The following is an 18100-nucleotide window of genomic DNA, read 5'->3' on the forward strand; positions in this document are numbered from 1 at the left end:
AGTAGAGTGGCATACTGTTGTCACTAACCTGCCATAACCAATTATAGACAGAGCATCTACTCTGTAATTGCTAGGTCAGTCAAGCAAGATTTGACATGGGATAGAGCCTTCATATTGTCCTAAGGGACAAATTCAATCTAGGTAAACTTCAGCAAGAGACACAACACCTCCAAATTTCTCCTGTTACCATCAGGAAGATCCCAGATTCAGCTTCTCAAATATGTTAGCCTCCAAACTCAAGTACAAGAGGAACAATGGCCAGAAGACCCCTGATAAAGTATGTAGGGAGTCAGAGAAGATCTTGAATTTACTCTCCTGCACTCTATCTGAATTATCCAAGTCTTTCTTCCTCTCTTCCTTTTGGTAGAATTAATTCTTCTCTTTTTTAACTGGTGAGGCTGCTACTCAAGGCCTCAGGTAACTAGAAACAGGTTTAAGGATATGTTTTATAGATATGGATCTTTTCTCACAAAGCCTAGGAACTAAGAGATCAGTGATGTAACTTTGATTTCAGGGTCCCAAATTCCCAAATTCTTAGAGCATAAAACATAGTTCTATGTTCTATACTCTAAGTAACACATCTCTTAAGTCCAAGACCCAGGCTGTTGGGATTGGTGCGTGAGGTTCTATTATGGAGAGGACTATGGCATATGAAGGCCAGAAGAATTTGAAGCTAGATGTATAGGTAGAGCCATGCCACTCTGTAAGGGGTACTCCTTCACAGGCACAAATGGGAGCCAGGGTGGAGGTGGGATTATAAACTGAGCAAGTATAGGGTAGTCCACCTAGGAAAATTTCAGCAGTGCCTAGTAGAGAGGTATGGCCTAAATGAGCTAAAATCTAGCAGTTGCCACTGGCTAAGGAGGTTTTTCCAGCCAGGAAACCAGGCTAATTTTATCTTCTTTAGAGAGACTTAGTTCTTGGACAGAAGAAAACCATGTATAAGAAAGTTGGATTTACCTTGAAAACAAGATACAAGGCAGAGAGAAACCAATAATATAAAGGATAAAACAGGAAGTAAGCCCTGGGTTCCCCTGCTATGCCCTACAAAGAGACCATTGCCCTTCAGTTTTTGTTTTACACAGATATATAAACTCTCCCACTTTAGTATGGCCAGACCAGTTCTTCAATATTTTTGAAACATTATTCATTCCTAAGCACACCCAGAATTCCCAGGAGACATCTCAATCTTCACTTCAAGCTTCTTTGAGATAGCAGCATCTTAGATAGGCTGGGGCTACAGGGAAACTGTGTTGTAACTCGTGTTGCATAACTCAAGGTACAATCCTTTTTCCTTTACCTACGGCCTCCTACCCCTGTCTTTCTTCATCCCAAATCAATCTGGGCTCCTGTTTTCTAGACCCAGGCCCTAAGTTAGTAGTAACATAAAGCATATGTCAGGAGCACAGGAGCCACATAAAGTACACACAATGACAGGAGATAGGAATATGGCAATGGAAAACTATGAACTCAAGACCAGCACCCTTAGGTGTATGCATAGGAACTGGGAAATGCAGCAGCATTGCTCCATAAGAAAAACAAATTAGTCATTCACTCCAACAAAGAATTGGAGAAAAAACAGGAAGATCAAAATTGTATAAGCTGAGGAGTGGTGGAGGGGGGAGGGGGGAGGGGGAAAGAAGACATGGAGATAATCCAAGAAATACTATTCTCTTCCTATGAAGGAGAACCACTGTTATATTTGTACAAAGCCCAGCAGTCATGTGATGGGAAAGGGAACGGTTTAATTAATGTTCTAGAGATGATGCTAAAAAAAGTGACAGGATGGTGATAATGGTGATCATGGACATACGTCCCTGAGTTGCCACACAGATAGGGCAGCCAGACTACAGCCAAGACTAAAGTTTGTCACAACAAAGGGTATGCCCCAGGAGGGACACTTAGTGAGTGGTTCATTCAGAGACAACACGTTGTCAACATAGTGGAAGGCAGAAGCAAAGTCAGTGTCAGAACTCAGAGGTTAAGTGTCTGGAGGTGACATGATGAGGGGGAATGATGTTGAGTCAGAAGCAAACGTACCGTTAGTCGGATGCTTTGCAAACGACACAGAAAATCGTTTTACGGCCGGGACAAACAAGAGCTCTGGGGAGAAAAGACATCATGGGGATTATACCCACCCCTGTCCCCACCCTCTGCTCTGGAATTTGCCCGCAATATACTATGTTCTTTATAGTTAGTATATGACCTGCTACCACTCCACCCCTTAGATTCCTGACTACCATGTTTCAATCTTTTCCTTTGGTATAATCTCCTTGTAGGCATCTATGTGTCATCTCTACCACAATACAGCCCCACAAAGATAACCCTAATTTCACCACCACATCCTCTTTCTGGTCATTTGGAAATAAAATCTGTAAAAAAAACTTTCATCCCTTCCCCCAATCTCTTTCCACATCATCTTTCCTGCCTTGGCTGAGCAACTTCCCCATCCCTGATTTCCTAGATTTTAATCAACACTCCACTGCATTTTTCCTGATCATGGATCATCCTCTTTGGTCCTTACTCCTACAGGCCAGAATCCAGGAAAGAATATAAAGGTGGAGTAAATTGATGCAGCAGGGCTATATGTGGGAGATTATGAAGGGATAAGCATAAATAAGTAGTATTTATTGCACTGAGACAGAATGCAAATGGAGGGGTGGATGGGGTCTTGGTTCCTTCTCCCCTCTATAATTGATGAAGAAAACTTGTTATAAGGCCAGTGTCAGTGCCTTCTTAAGTACGAATGGTTCTTGAGCTGTGTCTGTGCTGTGGGACAAATGAGGAAAAAAGTTGCCCCCCAAAACCCACCCACATACCATCTCGGTGCTTCAGACTGGCAGGTGGTAGCTTTTTGCCATGGCTGCGGGCGTAGTCCTGAAGATTCGGGGCGCTGGAAGAGCCACCCAGCACTGTGGTGCTGAACAGCCCTGTGCACTGAGAGCCTGCAAGGCCGGGAGTGCATTAGTAGCCACACAAAGCTGTAATTACCACACAGAAGTACACGTAACTTCACATGACACAAGAAGACACACACTCACATAGTCACTCAGAGCCATCACTATGTGGCCACTACACACAGATTTCACTATTGTCCATAGCTACACTGGGCAAGCAAGGTAGGGATTTTGCAGAAGATCTACATGGTAGCTAAAAAAGGCCACTACAAATACAGGGTTAGTCATATTAGGGGACTCAAAGTTACTGAAAGGGGTAGACTATGCTCTCCAGGTACATCTTGGAAATGCTAAAAGGTAGATCTCCCTAGATTTCCCTAGATTTAATTCATTGCTCCTTACCCTTATATACAGTTTGAAGAACCAAGAAATATAGTCCCTTATAGATTTAGAAAGAAAGAACTTTGGGGGCACCTAGGTGGCTCAGTGGTTAAGTGTCTGCCTTTGGCTCAGGGTGTGATCCTGGGGTCCTGGGATCGAGTCCCACATTGGGCTCCCTGTGGGGAACCTGCTTCTCCCTCTGCCTATGTCTCTGCCTCTCTCTGTGTCTCTCATGAATAAATAAAATCTTTTTTTTTAAAAAAAAAGAAGGAAAGAACTTTGACTGAAACCAGAGACTAAGTTTTGAGCACCTAGCTCAAATTCCAAGTACACATAAGTTCTAATTCCTCCTAAGTTCTTCCAATTCCTCCTAAATTTTTAATCCAACGTTCCCTTCTTTCTCTCTCTCTTCAGGCCTTTTTTACTTTTCTCAAGAAAAAAGGTAGGAGACTCACTGAATTTTTAAAGCTGGAATGGACTCAAAGATCATGCAGTATAATCTTCTCATTTTAGAGATAAAGAAACTGAGATTCAAAATGGATCTCATTTGCTCAAGCTCATATAGTTCGTTAGAAGCTAAGCTAGAATGGAATTCAGGTCTCCTGATTCTGAAGATGAACTGTGTTTGGTTAGGAAAAAAAAAAGTATATTTTCATCAAGAAGAAACAGAGCATTGTTTCTGAAGTGAAGATGGACATAAATTGAAAGACATGTGAGGAATAAGGTGATTATATGGAGGGCATGCCTACTATATGCTGAGGACCCTATTAAGAAGGAGGACCTGGTAAATAGGAAACAATAAAAAGCCATGTTTTTTGTGCTTTCAAAAGTTTATTGCCTTATAAGCCCTATGCTCAAAGCCAGATGCCTACACATACAAGTTCGAAGAAAGCAAAGGGAACTCTATTGCCAATCAGAGGAGTAAATAAAACTTTAAAAATCTCTGAAGCAAATAAACCAGTCAATGTTTCAAATACGATTGAGAATAGAGTTGGAACTCCATAGCCCCCATTCCTACCATAGCTCATGAGGACAGAGTGGGAAGGAAGAAACAAGACTGATACCCAAGTTTATGGGATTTGGCTTTCTACTTCCAAATTCATCTTAGCCAAGAACCTGGGTTTGGCTTGGGAACTTAACATAGCAGAGATGGACAGAATGGGAAAAAAGGTCAACTTCCTTTGAGCCTACAAAGAAAGGGCCATGGTTTCAGGGATCCCAGTATTTCAAGGTCACTATAGAAATCAAGAAAGCTCAGATAGCAAGTATTTTGGAATTCAAGATTGCTGCTCTATGCAACTTCTCCTACCTTCCATGTGTAAATAGGCTCTAGAATGGGGTTCCTGAGAGAAATAAAGGCTGTTAAATCTATCTACTTTTCTTCAGAGAAGCTGAAACTAGCTGGCTTTATCCCAGACCACTCAAATCATTCTACATTTACTTCCCTCACTAAATAATTTTCTGGTGCGGTCCTGCCAATCCTGCCCTGTCCTGTCCTTGGATCATCTCAGAGCATAGTGCCTACCTTACCACCACCATCTGTCAACCAGTCCCATGCTCATACTTCTGTCTTATTCTGATATCATTCCTACTTAACTGGACCAGACACATCTATCCTCATTTCCAGCTTATCTGAAACCTATTCTTTATTGAAACTTCTAGGAAGAGAAGTCCATGTCACATATCTATATGTTTGTCAGTTATTTTTCATGTCCCAAACCGTCTACCTCATTTCAGGGATCTAGAAGGCAACCTACTCCCATAAAATTAGCTGGGAAAGTTAACAAAACTTTTCTCCCCCTTGCTAGTCCAAAAGCTAACCATTTTGCGGCCAAGACATTGGGTGCCAAGGACAAAAGTAACAGAAAAATGAAAGGAGCTAAATAGAGAGAATAATAGGACAAGATAGAAGCCAGAGGACCAAGTCCAGACCCCACACAATTGTCTCTAATTGCCAGTTTTACTTACTGGCTCATAAGGCCCTATATTCAAAGATAGCCCCTCCCGAGGACCACTCCCCACTCCCAAAGAATACAATACCCTCTGAGGCTTGGTCCTTCCTGCAGTCTGTGTTCTTAGGAAAGGTTGAATGATGTTCTCCACCCCTCTCCAGGAATCAAAAAAATCAAGAGACATTCCCTCAAAGTCCTGAGAGAAGCCTCTGCCACTACACCAGTCTCAGATATGTCCCTCAATTTTCAGGAAGGAAGGAAGGAAAAAAAATTACAGAATTAGGAGAGGATGAAGGAGAGGGCATGGAGGTAGGAGGGGCCAGAGCAGGGATACAATAAACATAGGTCTCAAGGAAGACATGGCACAAGTTCTCCAAATGAGGAATAGGACACTTATGAGGAGGTCACAAGTACCTCTATTTATAGTTTCGTCTCTGATAACTCTGAAGTATCAGAGTCTCCATGGTCCCTTAAGGTCTGGGCTAGACCGGGAGGACAGAAAGGAATGGGAGGGGAAGCCAGAAAAATGCCCTTGAGCCAGAGAAATGGGGGTTGGTGAAAAAACCAAAAGACAAACACCTTCCTGGAATGAAAACAATCATCTGGGATCAAAATTCGCACCTAAACATGGCTTTTCCCAATTCATCCTCCCTAGCCCCACCCAACAATTCCACTGACTAGATGACCCCAACACCCGTGACTAAGGTTTCCCCACAAGAAAACCCTGAAGAACAGACAGACACCCTTTCCCAACAACAGGTGAAATGCTGGAAAACCATACCTAGGCCACTCTGCTTCATCTCTGTTGGTGGCCGTGCAGATGAAAAGAGCCGGTAGCTACCAGGCCTTGAGGATGAAGTCTCAGAAAGCACCTGGAGAACAAGGATTCTATATTACCATTTTGCCACCTCAACCAAGAAGTCTAAAACCCAGGTCCCGAATTCCTGCCCCTATAAAGCCAAGAAAAGTCAGAAAGTTTGGAAGAACCAAAGGATTTTTATGGGGGAAGAAAAATGAAAAGGGAATGGAGAGTATACTTTGCAGAGGGAACTGTCCAGGAAATCCTATATACCAGAAGGCACTTGTATATCCAAGATGCCTGTCTGCACAGCCCTTCTATCCAAAATCTGAGAAATCATTATTCAACCATTCTCAGTTCTCAGCAAAGCAGGGTTCCTTAATCTTTTCTATCCCTCCACAGGACTCAAAGCCAATCACAATAAATGAGTCATGATAAGAAGTAAAGTCTGGCTACCCTCTTCTCTTTTCATGGGACAGCTGTAGTTATGGCAACCACACTCAGTTTCTTATCTGTATCAAGAAACTCTCCCTTCCATATCTGGAGACATGAAACAGATTTCTAAAAAGGCTACAAGAGCCTAATCACACAGACCCCAATATATACTCCACCACCCGCAGATAGTATTCTGAGTCCCTAGGTCCCAAAAGGCAAAGACAGAGGCAGAAAAGGAAGATGAAGTTGGGAGGGACACCTGTGTGCAGGATGCCAGGTGAGTGGTGGACACAGCCCGGGGCTGTAGGCCGATGGCTGGGGAAGGCCTGGGGAGGTCTCCTGACCTCCTGCGGCGCCGTCCCCGCAAGGGGATCAGGTCCAGGTTCCCCGTGCACTGCATGTTCATGACCTGCAATCAGACCGGGTGGAAAGCCGGTCACAGCTCCTTTAACTCCCAGGCTCCCAAAAGTCCCAGTGCCCATTGGGCAGAGCTAGTTATAGGCCTGAAGAGGATGATCACCTAGGGCACAGCTGCTATGAAGGTCACAGATTCTGTATTTTAAACTGTCCAAAAATATGAGATGACAAGAGAAGAAGGGATAGGAGGAAGGGTTGTAGTTGATAAGAATAAGAATACCAACGCCTATACCTATAGAATAAGGAAAGGAAATATTAATATTAAAAGGCTGTGTGACCAAGGAGTAGAGAGAAGATTTTCTTGCAAAGCTGAGGAGCATATTTTCGGCAACCATCATCCTGGATGAGCCATGGTATAAGTAACACCAGAAACTAAAAGGAAGGAATGTGATTACAACAGGAAGCTTCCTATAGGCCTGAAAGAAAAAAAGCCAACTCATAAAGTCTGAGAGATGATACACAGAGAGCTCTGCTTTGCCTGTCTCTTGACTGATTAAACCAGAAGGAAAAATAGAGTTAAGCACAACAGTACTAGAGACACTGGCAGACCATGTGAATGGGGAAGACATTTAGATGTGGAGAAGCAGTTTATTAATGGAAGATTGTATGTCATTCTTGTCTATTTAATCTATACCCATGTGAGTCTGTAGGGTACTAGTGTACTATGGACACCAAGTTAACTTACACCTTAAAGAGAAAATGATGCATACCCCACCTAAAGAAGCTCTGAGTATTCATAATGTCAAACCTACCGTAAAATCATCAGGAAGAAAAGAATAAGTCCAAAACAAAGTACAGTTTATCTTCTCAGCTTTCTCCAAAATCTGAACTATAAACCTTTGGCTGAACCTATGTAAGCTAGTTACAGATTCTTCTGAGATAGTCCTAAAATGAAAGAACAATTTCTTTAAGACAGAGAGCTGGGGGCAGCCCAGATGGCTCAGCAGTTTAGCGCCGCCTTCAGCCCAGGGCCTGATCCTGGAGACCCGGGATTGAGTCTCACATCGGGCTCCCTGTGTGGAGCCTGCTTCTCCCTCTGCCTGCGTCTCTGCCTCTCTCTCTGTGTGTGTCTCTCCTGAATAAATAAAATCTTTAAAAAAAAAAACAAAAAAAAAGACAGAGAGCTGGTACAGAGCCAGGTGAACACATTTATTTGTCAAAGCAGGACCCAAGTCAGACAGTCAGAGCCCCTGAGACAGGGATAAATCATGGGGTCAAAAGAGTGTCATTGAGCCAAAGAGGGAAAAAATCTTTCCAGGAAAAAAGACCTGAACAAAAACAGCAGCACAGTTAGCTGGACACAATGTAACATCTACTACAGTTCCTCCCTCTAGGCTAGAGAACTAGAGCCAGGCCTAGAGACAAACTCCAAAAATAGAGACAAATAAGCCCAGGCCAATAAACCTCCTCATCAGAATAGAGGGAAGACAGAAAGACATCCAGACTTGCTTCCCTTTCTGAGATGAGTACAGATAACCCTAGAGGGATGAAATTAAAGTTTCATGTAACTGCTCCTGTCTGAGCTATAATTTTTACCCAAGGCAACAAAGAGATGGAAAGAGTCTGGTCCTTAATAACAATCATTTTAATATTATAGTTACTGTTTACTGAGCATCTATATGTGGGATATTGCTTGTGTTTCATAGATGAAAAAAACAGGCTTGGAAAAGTTACCTGTCCAAGGTCACACAGCTTTTAAGTGTTGGACTGGGAGTTTAGCCCAGAGTTCATGTTGTTTCCACTATATTTCCTTTTTAAAAATAGCCTTTTCGAGTTCATCCAGAGGCCTCCTCCCCAATCTCATCTCTTAAAACCCTAACTCTCAGGCATCTCTCACTGGTATCTCTTTAATCTCAGAAGTAGGAACCAGCTTAAAGGAGCTTTATTGGGAGACCTGCTGTGAAAGAGAAATTAAGTAAAACATATCCACCAGGGACAGAAGGACTCTGCTTAAGGTCCCAAGAATCCCCCAGGGGGATTCAGAGGATTCATGAATATTGTTCTATGAGCAATTCCACCACTTCTTTCTCCCAAGCCCTCCCATTACCTCCATGGAACCAGCTTTCCGATTACGAATGAGGGGTGATCTCCTTGGGAGGCCAGGGCCCTCAAGGGGCTGGGGTGAAGTCTGCAATGCCCGGTCTGGTTCATCTGATGCCTTCCCTGGGCACAGGTTCTCCATGCTGCCTTGGTCTGTTTTCATCTCTTCATTCTACCCAAAAACAGGCACAGATCAGAAAGGTGTTAATGGCCTCCAGCCTCCTAATCCCAGACTCCCCAATCCTTTTACCTCCCTATACCACTTCTAAGTTTCCCATCACTTGGATCCTAAATCCTCTAATCTGAAATTCCAGCACTCAGACCCACCTCAGAAGAAGCTGGACGGAATCCACAGCCAGTTGGGGCACTGCCTTCTTCCTCAACACCTTTCACTCCAGGGCTAAAGTGTAGCTCCACATGGAACCGCTCCTCTGATAAGGGATCCTATGGGACATCAACATGAAGCGGCAATGGGAAAAGTTGGATATGGTGGTAGAAGACCATGCAGGGACAATAGAGGGGAACTCAAGAGGATACATCATCCCAGGGCTGAGATTTAAGTATTTTATGCCGCTCTGGGGCTAAACTATTATAGCTTCCCCTTAACTATAGTCTAGTGGTAAAGGATCCTCATTCCCTCGCCTCCACCATTTGAGATCCACCACCGCACATGACCTTCTAACCCCCAGTTCCACAATTCTTTCCATCCATCTCCCACAGAAATTCAGCTTTGCTACACGACATATAGCAGTACACTTAAAGATATCTTTGTGGAGCCAGATGGAAAAGGTATAACAATGTTTGAGGGAAAAAGACTCATTATAACATCATCCCAAATTCTATACCCTCCCTAATGCAGAGCTATGTTCTATGGTATCTCTCTGGCTCAACACCATCCTAAAACACTTTTTCTGTTCCAGTAGGAACCTCCTGGATGCTCTGTGACATGCTATGCTTAAGTATCACACCTAACTGTATTCTACAAATTACCAGGATATGAAAGTTTCTTTCTAAAACGGGAAGGAGGAGAAAGAAGAGGTACCCTCCTCACCCAATCCTGTTATCTCCTCACCCGTGTGTTGTCCTCATAAAGCATGATGACAATCTGGGTCATATAGTTGAGCTCTGAAATGGCACTGAGATAAGCCAAAGCTCTCTGCCATTGTGCATCCTGGGTCTCCTACCAAGCACAGAAGAGGAAAGTTAATGCCCAAAGACAAGGGAGTCAGGGAAGGGGCAGGGAGACCAAGAGAATACAGAAAGCTTGCAGTAAAAAAGAAACATGAGGAGAAGAATAAAAGAATGCTGGGGAAAAAACATTTATAGGTTGAAGGAAGAAATATCCTTACATCAAGAAGTCCCCCATAACGGAAGACACTGAGTAGGGAGTGGACATGGCTTTCACTGGTGAAATAGAGACGTGTTCGAACATGGCGGCCTGGGGAGAGCACCCCTCGGGAGTACCTGAGATAAGAGCTAAGTTATTCACATTGTCACATAATCCTCTTCCCACCCCTCCACAAACTCCTTCCTCCCATCTCAAACACTTCTCTCCTTTCCACCCAAGGATCCCTTCTATTCTCAGTTCCCCAGGCTGTCCCAGCCTGAATTCCCCCAAGGGCTCCCTGACATGTCCCTCCCTCCATCCAGCACCCCTCCCATCCCTCCCTCACAGGGGATGCAGCTTGTTGACAGACTCATCCTCGTGGGTTCTCTGCAGGTCAAGTAGTATTTTCCGCAACAGTGGAAGACAGAAGCCCACAGCAATTTCCAGTTTCTCCTCCCGACTGATCCCGTACTCCTAGGAGCCACAGGCCAGGGATAAGTACCTCAGTGAATCTTGTTTCCCTCTTGCCTCATACTCCTAGGCCCAAGATGATGATGTTTCTTTCCACCTCAGGTCTAGGGTTTCTTTTACACTTAAACAGAGCCAGAGTGGAGCCTGAGAATTATAGCAACTCAACTAATTCTTTGTCTAAGTTTCCTTCCCCTGGTTCCCACACCAGCCCTCTTTCCTGCTTTTTTCCCCTTCCTCTCCCAGTGCCCATATCCCTAGGCTATAAGACACACCTGGGGAATGACCACATCAGCCAATGCTTTAGAGAGACGTAGCAACTCTGCTGTGCCTTGAAGTCCCAGACTCCCATTGTGCTGCACATCATACTTGACACAGTCATAGATATCAGGGATCTTACTGATATCATAGCGCCCACTCTTCTGTCGAAAGTCACGCTCTAGTTTGCTCCAACGCTGTAGCATGAGCTCTAGTGTCTCACTATGGTAGAGTTGCAGGTCTGGAAGGAAGATGCACAGTCAGAAAGAACCAAAGATTTGATCTCTCACAAAAGATTCTAACAAATCTGAAGTAGAATCAGGAATGAGAACACCTGCCTCAGACACTTAGGAGAGAACACAGGAGCACCTAAGGAACTCATCCATACTTGAAACCTTGAAGGGAAGATAGTACTATTCATACCCACCTACAGACTTGGGGTCCTGCATCCGTTCCCGGATCTGATGAGTGAGGTTTTCAATCAGGGCAAATACCTGATCACAGACTTTCACGGGATTCTGGATGACAGCCATGGAGTTTAGGAGGGAAGTGCTTCCAGTGGGAGCCAGCTATAAGGAACAGAGAGATGAAAAGCAAGATAGGCTCCATGCCAATTGCCCAGAATCGTGTGAGCTAAATACAGATTCTATCTGCAAGTAAAATCTGTTTGTAGGCTCACTCCAATAAGGATTCTTAGGCTATAGCTCCTATCAGTTCTAGGATGAGGGTACTGCTTTAACACATAGTCATCTAAGAAGGATTGAGGGTCAAAGTCCTGGAATCCAGAGGAAATAAAACCTAGGTTCTTTCTTTCTTTCTTTCTTTTTTTTTTTTTTTTTTTTTTTTTTTTTTTAAAGAGAGGGAGAGAGAGGGTGGGGAAGAGGCAGAGGGAGAGAATCTTAAGCAGGCTCTGTGTCCAGCACAGAGTCCGACACAGGACTCAATCTCAAAATACTGAGATCATGACCTGAGCTAAAATCAAGAGTCATATGCTTAACTGACCAAGCCACCCAAGCACTCCCCCCACCCCAATAAAAGAACCTAGGTCAGAGCACCTGGGTGGCTCAGTCAGTTGAGCATCCAACTCCTGGTTTGGGGTCGGGTCATGGTCTCAGGGTGGTGAAATCGAGCTTCTCATTGGGCTCTGAGCTGGGCATGAAGCCTGCCTGGGATTTTCTCTCTTCCTCTCCCCATTCATGTACTCTTGCTCTCGCTCTCTCTCTTTTCTCTCAAATAAATGAAATCTTAAAAAAAATAAAACAGGGACACCTGCATGGCTCAGTGGTTGAGCATCTGCCTGCCGCTCAAGGCGTGATCCCAGGTCTGGGGATTGAGTACCTAATCAGGCTCCCTGCAGGGAGCCTGCTTCTTCCTCTGTCTAGGTCTCTGCCTTTCTCTCTGTATCTCGTGAATAAATAGATACAATCTTTAAAAAATAAATAAATAAAATAAATAAAAATACATATGGAAACTACTGAGGAGGGGTACCTGAGTGGCTCAGTCAGTTAAGACTCTTGAATTCAGCTCAGGTTATGATCTCAGAGTCATGATATCAAGCCCAGTGTCGGGCTCTGCACTGGGCATGGAACCTGCTTGAGATTCACTCTGCTCTCTTTTGACCCATCCCCCCACCTGACTTGGATGCTCATTCTCTCTCTTGAAAAGAAAAGAAAGAAAAGAAAGAAAAGAAAAGAAAAGAAAAGAAAAGAAAAGAAAAGAAAAGAAAAGAAAAGAAAAGAAAAGAAAAGAAAAGAAAATGTTGGGAAATAGAGATTAAACCAAAGCCCTTCAAAACCCCCACAGAATGTTTTCACAACTGGGCAACAGAGATAACAAAATCTTATTCCTCTTAACAAAATGCTACCTTGACCTAGAGCAGAGGTCCTGCCTCAGAGCTAGGTTCCAGCTCAAGCTTTCAGTACAGTGAGAGTCAATGAAGAATGGGGAAAGGAAAAGAGGATTGTGGGTGGAATGCACACATCTGACCTAAGTCCTTACAAGTTCTGTCTTTGCTAGCAAAAAGAAGCAAGGAAGAAAAAAAAGTGCTTTAACTTTTTGAATTTGACATTGAGCAATGGATTGGAACATAAGAGAGCAAGGTCCTACCCCTATCAAGTCTTGCTCAGAGAAAAACACAAAAAATGCCATTCTCCAGGTAATATGCACAGCTACTTAGCTCATTGAAGAACCTATCAGAAATGGTTACATGATACTTTGAATAAAATGCCACTGAACTGTACACTTTTAAGTATACATGGTTCAAGTGGGGAGGCACCTCACTGGCTCAGTCAGTAAAGCATGCAACTCTTGATCTCGAGGTTGTGAGTTTAAGCCCCATGTTGGGTGTAGAGACTACTTTATAATAATAATTTTAAAAATCTTTTTAAAAAGATTCACGTGGTACTATGATTTTAAAAACTTTTTTTCTTAAAAAAGAATTCATCAGAAATGAGCTATCAGTGGTAAGATAGTACAAAATCACTGTCTGACATATGATCTCCAGTCAGTCATGGCCTCGATACACAGAAAAAAAGATGACATTGGGTTGTGGCACCCACCACAATTAATACTATGAGGCACTGCACTGTAGTGGCTAACAGCTTGGGCTCTCAGGTTAGACAATTTGGGTTCATACTAGCTGGGTGACCTTAGAAAGGTTGCTTAAATTCTTCTGAGCCTAGGTTTTCTCATCTGTAAAATGGGAGAAAAGTAGTACAAGTCCAGAGTTCTCATGGTGAATTAAATATGACCATTAATTCTTTGTCATCTTCCCCTTGCCTAGAATCTGCACTGGCCCTGTGACTGCTTAACCAATAAATAACAACAAGACCACAAAATTATGTTGTATTAACTAACTCTGGGTCTACACTTTAAAAGAGCTTGGAAGGGGGCACCTGGCTGGCTCAGTTGGTGGAGCATGCAACTCTTGCTTTCAGGGTTATGAGTTTGAGCCCCGCATTTGGTGTAGAGATTACTTAAAAATAAAATATTTTTATATATTTTGAGAGAGAGAGAGTGTGTGCACACAAGCAGGTGCGCAGATGGAAAGGGAGAGAGAATCTCAAAGTAGACTCCTTGACATGGGGCTCAATCTCACCACCACGGGATCACAACCCAACCATGAGACATAAAAATAGGGGCTCCTTGGTGGTGCAGTTGGTTAAGTATGAAATTCTTGATTTTGGCTAGATCATGATCTCAGGGTGGTGAGATCGAGCACCGTGTTGAGCTCCATGCTCAGCACAGTCTACTTAAAAGATTCTCCATTTCCCCCTGCCCCTCCCCTGAAGCGCATGCACATGTGCGTGCTCTCTCTAAAATAAATAAGCTAATTTAAAAATAATAATTAGGGATCCCTGGGTGGCGCAGCAGTTTGGCGCCTGCCTTTGGCCAAGGGCGCAATTCTGGAGACCCGGGATGGAATCCCACGTCAGGCTCCCGGTGCATGGAGCCTGCTTCTCCCTCTGCCTGTGTCTCTGCCTCTCTCTCTCTCTGTGTGACTATCATAAATAAATTTAAAAATTAAAAAAGAAAAATAAAAATAATAATTAAATTTTAAAAATCTTAAAAAAAAATAAAACAGCTTGGAGGCTTCTAACTTTTGGAGTGTCTCAAACTACCATTTAAGAAGTCTGGCTACCATGCTAGAGAAACCACATGGAGAAAACATGCAGAGAGGAGATGCTCTAAAGACTAGGGAAAACAAAAAGAGGGAGAAAGCTCAGCCATCTCAGCAACCCAGTCGAGCCATCAGATGGTTTCAGCTCCCAAACCTGGCCAATATCTGGAGAATTTTAGGAGATACCCCAACCAAGACCAGCTGAGCCTAGAACTATATGTAAGACAATAGAGTCAATGTTGTTCTTTAAGTTACTGAGTTTGGGGGCAGATTTTTTATGTATCAGTAATAACTGAAACATTATTTCTTTCAGAATCCTTGGGACGAAGTGGGTTTTGGAACTGGGAATTTTTCAGACTTTAGGAAGTTAATATAGTGCATATGCCACATGTTGTATACTATCTCCAACAGGGCTTAGGGCATAACTAAATGCATTTATATTTCTGCAGCACAATATGACCATTTACACTAAACAAAATAAATAAGAATTAGAAACCATCTTATGTCAGGTTTTGCTACCAAATGAATCTTGGTGCCAAATCTTTTTTGTTTTTGAAATTGTGGATAAGAGATTGTATACCCATACTTACTTCAAAGAGTAAGGATTAAGTGAGATAATGTATGGAAACCATGGAAAGCAGTGCCTATCACACGGTAAGTACCATTATTGATCACTCTTACTTAGGATTCTAGGACTTTGGGATAGGGGTATATTGGGCACAAAAATAGGGAGAGCCTGACCTGATCATAATCCTCAGGACAAAAAGGTGCATCCTGCTGCAAAATATGGTGTAGTCGAGCCTTCACTCGATGCTGGCAACTGCTCAAGGAATCGCCATCACTATCCAGGAGCCCATTCATGTTGGCACTCTTCACCATTTGTACCAAAATAGGTGTTAGCTCTCCTTCTAGAGCCAGAAGGCCCTGGAGGGGAAGCACAAAATCTATTAGTTTTCCTTCCAGTCTACTACCTGTAGGCCTGGTTCCAGAGATCAAAGGAGAGCTGGCTTGGAAAGGAGAGGTATATGTCAAGGGGCCTAACACGACTAATTATTCTCAGCTCATTCTCAGTTGTATAGAATGAGTCACATACAAGCAGAAACTTCTCTAAGTCAGCACATAAACATCCTGACATTTCCCAACTAGTTCTCTAAATTCTCAGCTTCTCTACATTAGGTAGAGAAGGTGGGACTGTGGGAGAACTGTTAAGTGTGCACCTTGGCAAAGGCAGCAGCAGTCATCTGGACACGGCCCTCATCAGAGGCATAAATCTTGAGATCATGGCGGAAAGTGCTATGGAGACGAAGCAGCCCACAACCAGGGAAGCCAGCATAGTCACCTGGGGGTAAAGCAGAGGACCAGGAATGGTCTACTATAAATACCCACATGGAAGAAAAAATGCTCTTTCTCCCATTAACTTCCCCATTGCCTCTGTCTATTTCCCCAACTTATTCTCTAATCATCTTATCTAAGCCCTGCTATTTACCCCCACCAAATACTCACCCTGTCCTCCAGGGTACATGCAGCGAAAAGCTCGCCCAAGCTCCTCAGCCTGAACACGGCCAGCAGGAGTCAGTTCTCCACCCCACTTCAGTACCAGCAACAGAGATGGGGCCAGGGCCTCCCGCTGTGGATCTGCAGAAATAAGGGGCAGTGAATAGGTCTAGATCTAAGGAAAATAGTGGAGACAACTAAATGTCTTCTGAGGAGCCCAGAAAGGTGACTTGAGGCAGAAGTCATTTTAAGAATAAGAGACTTGAGTGGTAATGGGAAGGGGTATTATATCTTACCTTGTCCCTCATTAGTAGCCTTTACTCCATGAGGGTAGTAAGTCAACTGTACCTTCCGGTTGATGCCTGAGAAATGACCATACCTGCAGGATAAACTCACAGTTTACTTTGTATCCCAGCACCCAGTTCTCACTGTCATTGACTCCCCTTTCCTATCCCCTTTCTCACATCTCCAGCACAGACTTCAGCTGCTCTAGTTTTCCAGTCTTCTCCTCGATTTCACCACCTGGTTCTTTCTCCAATTCAGCCAATAACAGCCTTGTGATGTCCAGCACCTCCTAGAGGAAATAACAGAATATCCATGCAGCAGGACAAGCAAGTTACCTTTTCATCCTGGTCTCTCACAAAGGACCCCAATCCCATACCCTCTGTCTTTCCCACAGCACTGCTCTTCCCAGCCAGATTCACCACCTTACCTGTAGTTGCTCAGGCCGCTTCAGTTTTAATTTACCCGTCTTGTAGCCACCATGTTTTTCAAATAGACTGAAGAACCTGAAGAATTAAGGAAAAGCTTCTTAAGGAAAAGAATTAAGGAAAAAGTCAGTTAAAGCCTTGGGGAGCTGCTCCACCCCAACTCCCTTACAAAAACCTATTTGTCTAAATTAAGACATTCTTCCTACCTTGGATGTGTCACCTCCATCTTCATTTTCTGCTTGGGGGTACGATCCCCATGACGGATAATTGCAATGACACAACGAAGTTCCATCCTAAGACAGGGAATGTTGTTAGAGCCCCTCCTCCCACATCATCTCCCATTGTTCATCCTACTTGACATGTAAATGTAAACAACAGAGGAAAAACTACCTGAGATTAGGTGTATAGGTAGGGATTAGGAAAATACCTAGAAAAGGCTCCACTAGTCAGATGGTATACAGTCGGAAACCACCGGTCTGACTCAGGTGCCTTAAGTAGGTTACTCCAGATTTTTTTAAAATATTTTATTTATTTATTCATGAGACACACACACACACACACACACACAGAGGCAGAGACATAGGCAGAGAGAGAAGCAGAGAGAGAAGCAGGTTCCATGCAGGGAGCCCGATGTGGGACTCAATCACGGCACTCCAGGATCACGCCCTGGGCCAACGGCAGGTGCTCAACTGCTGAGCCACCCAGGTGTTCCAGGTTACTCCAGATTTTATACTTTTGCTCACATAGTGCCAGATGTGGTAGGGACGATGGGAATGTCCTCAGCCTCTGTGGGGATAGACCATGGGATCTGAAACTGCGGAGCAAGCTCCCGCATAATGGTGTTCCTAGAAGGAGAAACATGAAGAACTGTATGAAAATAAATGAACCAGAACCACACATGTGAATAAAGCTCCAGAAACTAGCAAGTTGTAGAAGAATGTATTATATAAAGTCTAAAAACATGCCCCCAAAACACCCCCACAGACATAATAAAAGTATTAACAAATGCACAGGAAGGATAGGGGTGACTGGGTGGCTGAGTTAGTTAAGTATTGACTCTTAATTTCAGCTCAGGTCATGATTTCATGGGTTGCAAGAATGAGCCCCGCCTCGGGCTCCATGCTCAGTGGGGAGTCTGCTTGAGATTCTCTCCCTGTGCCCCTCTTCCCCTACTCTGTTAAGTGCACTCTCTCTAAAATAAATAAATCTTAAAAAAAATAATAAATGCATGGGAATGACAACACCAAATTAAGGATTGTAGTTATCTCTGGGTGGGAGGGAAAGGGATGTAATTAGCAAGGGA

General features: G+C 43.6%; 1 protein-coding gene and 1 long non-coding RNA gene across 22 annotated transcripts in view; one reads left to right on the top strand and one right to left on the bottom strand.

Annotated features, from left to right (window-relative positions):
• The window catches only part of PPIP5K1 (diphosphoinositol pentakisphosphate kinase 1), a 45937-nt gene that overhangs the window by 19667 nt on the left and 8170 nt on the right, over nucleotides 1–18100 (bottom strand). For 7 of the 21 annotated variants that reach the window (XM_077880838.1, XM_077880843.1, XM_077880833.1 and 4 more), the window contains 18 exons: nucleotides 17541–17642; nucleotides 17004–17090; nucleotides 16800–16875; nucleotides 16552–16661; nucleotides 16384–16466; nucleotides 16097–16228; nucleotides 15811–15932; nucleotides 15335–15517; nucleotides 11402–11543; nucleotides 10992–11215; nucleotides 10595–10722; nucleotides 10271–10385; nucleotides 9994–10101; nucleotides 9249–9365; nucleotides 8929–9093; nucleotides 6724–6873; nucleotides 6012–6102; nucleotides 2820–2945 (listed from right to left, as the gene is read on the bottom strand). In XM_077880838.1, coding sequence (XP_077736964.1) covers nucleotides 2820–2945; nucleotides 6012–6102; nucleotides 6724–6873; nucleotides 8929–9093; nucleotides 9249–9365; nucleotides 9994–10101; nucleotides 10271–10385; nucleotides 10595–10722; nucleotides 10992–11215; nucleotides 11402–11543; nucleotides 15335–15517; nucleotides 15811–15932; nucleotides 16097–16228; nucleotides 16384–16466; nucleotides 16552–16661; nucleotides 16800–16875; nucleotides 17004–17090; nucleotides 17541–17642 — 2261 coding nt within the window. Of the gene's footprint in view, nucleotides 1–2040; nucleotides 2104–2819; nucleotides 2946–6011; nucleotides 6103–6723; nucleotides 6874–8928; nucleotides 9094–9248; nucleotides 9366–9993; nucleotides 10102–10270; nucleotides 10386–10594; nucleotides 10723–10991; nucleotides 11216–11401; nucleotides 11544–15334; nucleotides 15518–15810; nucleotides 15933–16096; nucleotides 16229–16383; nucleotides 16467–16551; nucleotides 16662–16799; nucleotides 16876–17003; nucleotides 17091–17540; nucleotides 17643–18100 lie in introns of all 21 variants that reach the window. The other 14 variants (XM_077880842.1, XM_077880849.1, XM_077880854.1 and 11 more) reach the window with 8 other exon arrangements.
• On the top strand, nucleotides 42–5536 carry LOC144303104 (uncharacterized). The gene is made up of 2 exons (XR_013370114.1): nucleotides 42–277; nucleotides 3693–5536. It is a non-coding gene; the product is annotated as an uncharacterized LOC144303104 (long non-coding RNA).

This window comes from Canis aureus, chromosome 32, assembly GCF_053574225.1.
Source record: "Canis aureus isolate CA01 chromosome 32, VMU_Caureus_v.1.0, whole genome shotgun sequence".
NCBI classification, from domain to species: Eukaryota; Metazoa; Chordata; class Mammalia; order Carnivora; family Canidae; genus Canis; species Canis aureus.